This window comes from Arachis ipaensis, chromosome B05, assembly GCF_000816755.2.
Source record: "Arachis ipaensis cultivar K30076 chromosome B05, Araip1.1, whole genome shotgun sequence".
NCBI classification, from domain to species: Eukaryota; Viridiplantae; Streptophyta; class Magnoliopsida; order Fabales; family Fabaceae; genus Arachis; species Arachis ipaensis.
The window spans coordinates 9,579,086-9,588,020 of NC_029789.2; the positions used below are offsets into that span (position 1 = coordinate 9,579,086).

The 8,935-nt window shown below is 38.3% G+C and overlaps 3 protein-coding genes across 3 annotated transcripts; 2 read left to right on the forward strand and 1 right to left on the reverse strand.

Annotated features, from left to right (window-relative positions):
- On the forward strand, positions 7 to 2,395 carry LOC107642838 (pentatricopeptide repeat-containing protein At5g66631). Its single transcript, XM_016346326.2, has one exon. It carries the CDS (start codon positions 65 to 67, stop codon positions 2,042 to 2,044), a length of 1,980 nt encoding a protein of 659 aa, XP_016201812.1. The 5' UTR covers positions 7 to 64; the 3' UTR covers positions 2,045 to 2,395.
- On the forward strand, positions 2,588 to 5,165 carry LOC107641681 (serine/threonine receptor-like kinase NFP). The gene has a single exon (XM_016345154.2). The coding sequence runs from the start codon at positions 3,163 to 3,165 to the stop codon at positions 4,945 to 4,947; it is 1,785 nt and encodes a 594-aa protein (XP_016200640.1). The 5' UTR covers positions 2,588 to 3,162; the 3' UTR covers positions 4,948 to 5,165.
- On the reverse strand, positions 5,416 to 7,717 carry LOC107642839 (lysM domain receptor-like kinase 4). The gene is made up of 2 exons (XM_016346327.2): positions 6,364 to 7,717; positions 5,416 to 6,260 (listed from the first exon to the last, which is right to left on the reverse strand). Exons 1-2 carry the CDS (start codon positions 7,575 to 7,577, stop codon positions 5,561 to 5,563), a joined length of 1,914 nt encoding a protein of 637 aa, XP_016201813.1. The 5' UTR covers positions 7,578 to 7,717; the 3' UTR covers positions 5,416 to 5,560.

The following is an 8,935-nucleotide window of genomic DNA, read 5'->3' on the forward strand; positions in this document are numbered from 1 at the left end:
ACACCCAGTGTCTTGTTCCAGATGCGCGCACACCAGGTGTTTGATTCTTTGCCTCACCCAGTTAATGACCATGCGGTTCAGGATCTTGTTCTTCTGCAAGGTTAACCTCGCCAACAGGTTAACCCTGCAATTGCAACAAGTTCGTTCCTATGCCCGCAATCCCTTTCCCAACAGAGTCTCTCACTACCTCTACCGTGCCAAGCTCATTGACTCCATTCGACTCTCTCTGCGCTCGAGCAACCCCAACTCACTCTCCACTCTCCTGAACGATCGTCTTCTTGATTCCTTCGTTATCACTCAGGCCCTGCGTTCTGCTCCTTCCGCCGACTCTGCTATCTCTTTTCTCAATGCCCTTCAGGAAAGTCCCCGTTTTTCGCATACCCAACACACCCTTCATGCTCTTGCTACTGTTCTTGCCAGGTCTGGTCGAACCTCTGAGCTCAACTCCCTCATTGATGCTATTCGTGCCAAACAGTTCGGCAATGTTAAGATCAGCTTCATGAATCTCATGAACTGGCATGCTGCTGCTGGGGACCTTGATTCTGTTCTTGCTGTTTGGGATGAGTATAGGCTTGCCAACAACCGTGTCTGCACCGAGTCTTATAACATTGTCATGGCTCTTTCTGCGCAAATGGGGAAGGACTATGAAGTTGTAAGATCATTCTATAGGATGATTGATGAAGGATTGCTTCCTAATTGCAGAAGCTATAGTATAGTAATTGAGCACCTTGTAAAATCTGGAAAAGTATTGGAAGCATTGGAGGTTTTTAAAATGCTGCCTTCAATGAGGATCAAACGCACTTTGAAACAGTACACTGTTCTGATTGACTGTTTCATTGCCTGCAAACGGTTTGATGAAGTGAAAACCTTGCTTGATGAAATGCAAATTGATGGAATACTGCCAAGTCGAGCAATGTGTTTGTTACTTCAGAAGATGCAGGAGGAAGGATTTCTCAAGGAGAGTGACTTATTGTTCAGGGAAACTCTGCAAGATGAAAGAATAAAGAATGTGATATATTCTGTAGAAAGATGTGTTGATGATGAGGAAGAGGATGAGGATGAAAATGTAAGCCATGCTAGTCAATGTGATCATACTGATGAGGTTCAGTTAAAACCATGGATGGATCCACATGCTTTGGCTAGTGCCTTACAGAATTGGAGTCCTGATGAGGTATCGGCACTTGAGGGTGCAAACTTTGTGTGGACAACCAGGTTGGTCTGCAAGATACTTAGAAGTTTCAAGTCACCAGAAACCGCATGGAATTTCTTCTGTTGGGTTGCTTGTCAACCGGGTTTCACACATGATATATACACAGTACAAAGAATTATGACCCTTCTAGCACGCCATGGTCGTACTGAATTGGTTGATAGACTCATCTCCAAAATCAGAATGGAGGAAATGAGACTGCCATTCAGCACCATCAGGCTAATCATCGAATTTTATGGGATTTCAAAAAATGCTGATGCTGCTCTAAAGGTTTTCAATGATGTTCGAATACTTTGTGGGCCCATATCAAAATCTAATCTGATGCTTTTGTATTCTTCTCTCTTAAGAACATTAACCAAATGTGGAAGGAATTCCGATGCCCTGGATATACTCGATCAGATGATCTTGAATGATATTTGCCCTGATATGCAAACCTTTTCAGGACTAATGCACTATTTTTCGAACCTTGGGGATATAAAAACAGTGCAGAGACTCTTTGCAATGGTTAGGCAGAGTGGTGTGGAGCCAGATGCTTATCTCTATAAGGTGCTTATCCAAGGTTACTGCAAGTCAAAAAGAGCTGCACTAGCATGGAGGCTATTTGAAGATATGAGGAATTCAGGTCTGATGCCTGATTCTGCCACAAAAGAATTGCTAGTGAAAAGCCTCTGGAAAGAAGGGAGACGAAGAGAAGCTGCAGCTATTGAAGAGAGTTGTGAGGAAGTAAATGTGGTACTTCCGCATGCATTGCGTGGTCATGAATGGACTGTCAGCTCTGCTGATCTCTCGAAAGTTTATAATCTTTATTCCGATTGTTTTGCTTCAAATGGTGGCTAGAGTTATAGACGGGGTCTGATATGATAGATTTTTGGTTTCTTCGTTTATCAAACTTCAGCACACACTCTAACAGGTATGAAACATACAGAATCCCTTAACTTGGGATTTGAAGGGAGGAGGTGGTAAGGGATGCAAAATATTGTTTAAAATTTCAGTTTTCAGTAAATATTTGTGTTCTGCAAACTTGTTTTGACCAGAGCATCAGTTAATATTCAAAAGTGAGCCCTTGTTGTACTGGCTAGTGTAGGTTTCTTTGTATGTAATTACTTATTAGTCAAGTGCCTGAAATTAACTTTGCTTAATCATAATTAATGAATGACTAGTTGATATGTGGAGAACCACATTCAAACACGGTTGCTGACTTTTAAATTTGTAGTACATTATTTGTTGCAATTTTTATTGACGTTGATTATCATGTTGCAAGTTTCTTTTGCTTATCTTTCTCTTAACAGTAGTAGCTAGATTACAGAATCTCTTATTCTATTGTTTTCGATTAGATTAGATGGAATCACGTATATGAACCGACACCGTGAAGCATGAAAGCCGCACTCAAATATTCAAGAAGGCTATTTCAAAAATATGAAACCAGGGAAAAAATGCAAGTGTAAAATAATGCTTATGAAAAATTGTATGCAGTGTAGGTAGTAATTCTTATAAAATTCATTAGACCCGAATACTTTTAGCACGTATAAATCTTGTGGAGACACTACATTTTAAGGCGTGGTCTAGTGATAGATAGACATGGAATTGGCATCAGAATTTTCTCTTATGATGTCTCAAATTGGAGATTCTTTGCATATAAGTTAAAAATGACCATCCTGGAATCTTCATTGGCATTTTATTATACTCTGCTGTGCGCATGAATAGCATACTATTGATATATGTAAAGTCAATGTTTTCCTTAACATATAATCTTAGACTTACTTGGAAATTTGATATCACTGCATAAATAATTAGGAATAGATATGGTAAAACAGTATACCAATAACTCTTCTGTTAAACCAAAGGGTATTTTATTGACAAAGAATCCTCCATATCACCAAAAATCCTGAGTGTCTTTGACTTCTGATAATAAAAGTTTCCTTTATGTTCTTTCCCTCCTTCTCAACTTCAGAAAAATGGCTTTCTTTCTACCCTCTCTCTCAAGTAGTATTTTTCTTGTATTCATGTTCTCCATCACCAGCATCCCAACTCAATCACAACAGGTTAATGGAACAGACTTTTCATGCCCAGTGGATTCACCTTCTTCCTGTGGAACATATGTGACATACATCGCTAAATCTCCAAACTTCTTGAGCCTTTCTAACATATCTGACATATTTGACACCAGCCCTTTATCCATTGCAAGAGCAAGTAACATAAAGAATGAGGGTGACAAGCTGGTTCCAGGCCAAGTCTTACTGATACCTGTCACTTGTGGTTGCACTCAAAACCAATCTTTCGCCAATATCACCTATGAGCTAAGGCAGGGTGATATGTACGACTTTGTCTCAAAAACAACATATGAGAATCTCACAAATTGGCGTGCTGTCAACGATTCAAACCCAGATTTGAATCCAGTTCTGCTGCCAGTAGGTGTGAAAGTATTGTTCCCTTTATTCTGCAGGTGCCCTTCTAAGAAGCAGTTACAAAAAGGGATAGAATATATGATCACCTATGTGTGGCAGAACAATGACAATGTTTCCTCTGTAGCAGCCAAGTTTGGTGCATCGGCAGTGGACATATTGTCCGAAAACAACTATGGTGGAAACTTCACAGCTGCAACCTATCTTCCGGTTTTGATTCCTGTGACGAAGTTGCCGGTTCTTACTCAACCCGAGCCTTCACATGGAAGAAAGAGAAGCATTCAAATCCCTGTTATAATCAGTATTAGCCTGGGGTTCACCCTTGTTGTTGCTGTTATAGTAATATCAATGGTTTATGCTTATCTTTATCAGAGAAAGAGGACTTTGAATAGGAGAGACTCATCTGCTGGGACAGCAGATAAGCTACTCTCTGGAGTCTCAGGCTACGTGAGTAAGCCAACCGTGTATGAAGCCAATGAGGTTATCAAAGCCACCATGAATCTCAGCGAACAGTGCAAGCTTGGGGGCACAGTTTACAAGGCCAAAATAGAAGGGCAGGTCTTGGCAGTGAAAAAAGTGAATCAAGTAGTTTCTGAGGAGCTGAATATTCTGCAGAAGGTGAATCATGGAAACCTGGTGAAACTGATGGGTGTATCTTCAGACAGTGATGGAAACCATTTCCTGGTTTATGAGTATGCTGATAACGGGTCCCTTGATGGGTGGCTCTTCTCCAAGTTGTCTTTGAAGGCCTCGCTTACATGGTATCAGAGGATTAACATAGCATTGGATGTTGCCATGGGTCTGCAATACTTGCATGAGCACACTTATCCAAGAATAGTCCATAGGGACATCACAACAAGTAACATCCTTCTTGACTCCAACTTCAAGGCCAAGATAGGGAACTTCTCCATGGTCAGAACTACTACAAATCCCATGATTTCCAAGATCGATGTCTTTGCTTTCGGGGTTGTTCTGATTGAGTTGCTTACAGGCAGGAAAGCCATGACAACAAAGGCAGATGGTGAGGTAGTAATGCTGTGGAAGGATATTAGGAAGATGTTTGAAGTGGAAGATGAAAAGGAAAAGGAGGAATGTCTGAGAAGATGGATGGATCCTAAGCTAGAGTGCCTTTACCCTGTGGATTATGCTCTCAGCTTGGCCACGTTGGCCGCGAATTGCACGGCCGATGTATCATTGTCTAGACCAACCATGGCAGAAGTTGTTCTTGGCCTCTCCCTTCTCACTCAACCATCTCAAGCTGCACTAGAGAGATCATTGACTTCTTCTGCGTTGGAAGCAGAGGTTACTCATGTGGCTACTCCCATAGCAGCACGTTAATTGGTGACGAAAGTAATTCAGTTTCTCAGGTTCAAGAGAGTGTTTTCTTCACATGACTACTGCCTATAAGCTTTGTTAATAAGTGTCCAAGTTTATTGTCGCTTTAAAGTTTCTTTGTTTCATCCCTTATATTCTTTATCTGTTTGTAGTCGAGGAATGACTGCTTATTTCTCTCAAGTTGACATATATGATATATATAACAAAAAGAATATTTTGAGTTTCCTTTCTCGTAATCAATAACTAGCGGCTAGCCACATTAATAACAACTATCTGTGTTTTTTGAACTAGTAATGTTTAGCTTTGATTACATTGTTTGGTTCACATAATTAAACACTATTAGAAAGTTACAACGATGTAAATTTGTTACTGAATCTCAAGAATCCATTTCAAGTCATGGTAATACACTGCCACATGCTCAACATTGAACATGTTTAAGACATGTCTTACATTTCCTTGAAGACAGATATATGAAATAAATTCTTATTCAAGCATTTCATCCATCTATATAACATACATGCTTATATCTAAAGAAACCTTGCTTAACACACGCACTGACGAACTAAAAAGTCTATATAGCACATTGATAAATGACATAGAGGCCATTATTAACACATCAAAAGCTTTGGGATGCTGAGATGCTCACTGAGGTTTCCCAATTCAATGAAGAGTTCAATATTCTGGACAGAGATGCAACAATCTCCTGCATCTGTGGTCTATTTTCTGGCTCTTTCTCTACACAATTATGAATCATTCCAATCACAACCGTAGCAAGTTCTGATGGATAATTCCCATGAAGAGAAGCATACATAAACTCCTTCACCCTCTCCTTGCCACTTTCCTCACTAAGAATAACACTCAAAACATTTGAAAACCCCTTATTGTTATTGTCATCTTCATTCAAGATTTCAGCAACCTCTTTTCCAGTGAGGATTTCTAGCACCAGAACTCCAAATGCATACACATCAATCTTTGTGGATACAACACCATTCTCCAAATACTCAGGAGCCATGTAACCCCTTGTCCCTACAATATGCCTTGTCATTGGAAATTGACCATTTTCTCCTTCCACAGACCTTGCAAGGCTAAAGTTTGCAACCTTTGCCCTTAACTCACTGTCCAAAAGAATGTTGCTACACTTGAGATCCTTGTGAATATATGAAGGAGAAGTGAAGCTGTGAAGATAGTCAAGTCCTGTAGCCACATCCAAAGCAATCTGAATCCTCTGCCTCCAACTTAGAAACTCGCCATCAACGTTGTCCATGTAGATCCAATCACTCAAGGCTCCATTAGCAGCATACTCATAAACAAGATACCTGTGTTGTCGCACCGGAACAGGCATGAGCATTAGATTATGATACGATATATAATTGCAACAATTTTATCCATAAAAAGTAGTATACTTAAGAGACAAGTTACCATTGGCCTTGGTAGAAGCTGACACCGGAGAGGCGTATAACATTGGAATGGTTGACTTTATTCAGAACTTGAATCTCCTTTGAGATATCTCCTTCTACCTTCTTGATTGCAGCAAGATCACCATTGATAACTCCGCGATAAACCGATCCTTTGATCAAGCAACTTGTGCTAAAGTTGTCCGTTGCACGCTGCAGTTCCTCAAAATCATACACTTTGAAAGATTGAGCCATGCTAGCTATGATCTCTGACAATTTTCCAGATTCTTGCTCCATTATCTTCCCTTCTGGTTTCTCAATTGCCTCAAAACTCTTAGAAACTGCAACAACCTCTTGATTCCTTTTAGTTTTGCGAGTGTGTGTGAAGAAAATGACAGCACAAGTAACAAATATTAAGGCAAAGCCACCAACAACTCCAACAACAACATAAACCCATGTTTTCTTTGAGCTTTTATCTGTTGAACTAGAATCAGAAGAAGAAGGTGGTTGAGATGATGGCGAAGAAGCTTGAAGTTTGAGGGGCTTATCATGAAGAGGGACTAGCATAGTGGTAAAGGGATAGATGACAGAACTCATAGTAAGGGAATTAGCATCAAGAGTGATCTGAGTAGTGACGTTGAACATTTGACTAATGAAAGAAACAGAATCACCCCAATCAACAAGGTAACTCAAGAGGTACCTAACACCTTTGAGAGTTTGATTCTTTGTGGGACAAGCACATCTAAGAGGAACAGCAAGTTGTCTTCCAGGGTATAGGTTAGAAAGGTTAGCATTCTGGTGCATCATAGCTTGACACGTGGTGAGTCCTTGGAAGGTGTTGTTGGCAATTAAGAAGTAGGTTTCAGCATTGTGGTAAACATAGGATGTGTTTGATTGGTAATACTCGGAGGCACAGGAGCAGTTAACGGGAACAATGACAAGCGTGTTTGGTTCGAAGGTGTCGTTTAAAGAAACGGAGTTGATGAGAGCGAGTTGTGAAGGGTCAGAGTTTAACAGAGAAGAGATTGTAGAGACAGAACTGTAGAGTGGTTGGGATCTGAATGTGAGGTAAGCTTGGCAACTGTGGTTTAAACCGTTGCAAGTGTAGCCTCGGATTGATTTTGCGTTACCCCTTCGAGGACATGCTACTGTCCCTAAACCAATGTAAGGTTGCTGTCCCTTTATCAGAGACAAGTTGGTGATGGTGATGATGATGATGAAGAGAAAAAAGAGACGCATTATTGCAGAGGACTTGAATTGAAGGAAGGACACAAATTGAGGAGATAGATAGTTGCAGAGACTGGAGAGGAGAGGATTAATTGAGTAGTGTTTGGTTAGTGTTTTTCTTGTTCAAATACAATGAAATCACTCTGTCTCAAAAATTTATGCAGATGAAAAAAGACAATATATAGTTATATTTTTAATATTCTTCTTTAATTAAGGATTTTTTTGAATTTGTTTTATTTTTGTATAATTTTTTTATTTATCTTATATTATTTTTTTACTTTAGAATTCATCAATAATTAAATTCTAGACCTTTCAGACATAGAATTCTGATACTATATTATGAAATTACTCATTCTAAAAAAATTTCGTTTGAATTTGTTTGAATTTTGTGTAGTTTTTTTATTTATTTTATACTATTTTTTTTATTTTGGAGTTCACCATAAATCGAACTCTAGACTTTTTGATATAGAACTTTGATACTATATCATAAAATTACTTCTCTTAAAATTTTAAATTGAAGAAGAGATAATATAAATAATTATATTTTTAACAAAAAATTATTATTTTAATTATTTGATTCAATAATGGTCATAGTTTAAAAGGAACACAACTTCGGAGAAGATACATTTAGTCTAGTGATAGCTTCTTGAGGTTGAATAAGAGGTTAAAATATTCTGCATCTGGTTGAATTTAGGCATTGTTTATGACCAGATATCATCATTCGGATACATATGTATCTCAAATTCTCAATGCATGCTTGCATTGCAAGTCTTCTCGTTTACTTGACTCTATGCCTTATCACTTTGTAGGATTAAGGATTATTATTCTATTCAAACTAAATAAACACTCTGTTATACACGAAAACTTATGTCTTTTGTGATATAGGTCGAGGTTCAAATAATTTAATCTTAATCATATTTACAATGATGCAACATTGTATATATCATATGAAAAAATGTGTAATTGATTGGCGGTGCAGTAAACAACTAAGTGCTGGAGCTTGATTAGTAACTATAGTTCAATAAATAACTATAGTAGTGGACATTAATTATTAATTACTGCACAACTCAAACGAGTGTACCTCATCATACTTCAAACGAATTTTGTTATTGAGACGTCCATATCGAAATTTTATTTCATTAACCAAATCGGAGGTCACATTTCAGTTACATACTTTTCATCCAACAAATAAAATAATATAATCACTTCATTTCATAACTACTCTAGAAAACGATACTAAAAGGAATCCAAGTCAACACGCTACATCGGAATTTAGAGGAGTGTTTTTAGTTTATCCATGTAAAAAAAGAAACAAATATGTAGCTTCCATTTAAAAAAGAGACAAGAATTGAAAAATAAATATTAAGAGA

What these genes read in the sequence shown, in the direction of transcription:
- LOC107642839 (XM_016346327.2), bottom strand. Translation starts at nt 7,577, where the DNA reads ATGCGTCTCTTTTTTCTCTTCATCATCATCATCACCATCACCAACTTG. An exon ending in AGCTTCTACCAAGGCCAATG is followed by an intron (nt 6,261 to 6,363) that starts GTAACTTGTCTC and finishes GCGACAACACAG; the next exon opens with GTATCTTGTTTATGAGTATG.
- LOC107642838 (XM_016346326.2), top strand. Translation starts at nt 65, where the DNA reads ATGACCATGCGGTTCAGGATCTTGTTCTTCTGCAAGGTTAACCTCGCC.
- LOC107641681 (XM_016345154.2), top strand. Translation starts at nt 3,163, where the DNA reads ATGGCTTTCTTTCTACCCTCTCTCTCAAGTAGTATTTTTCTTGTATTC.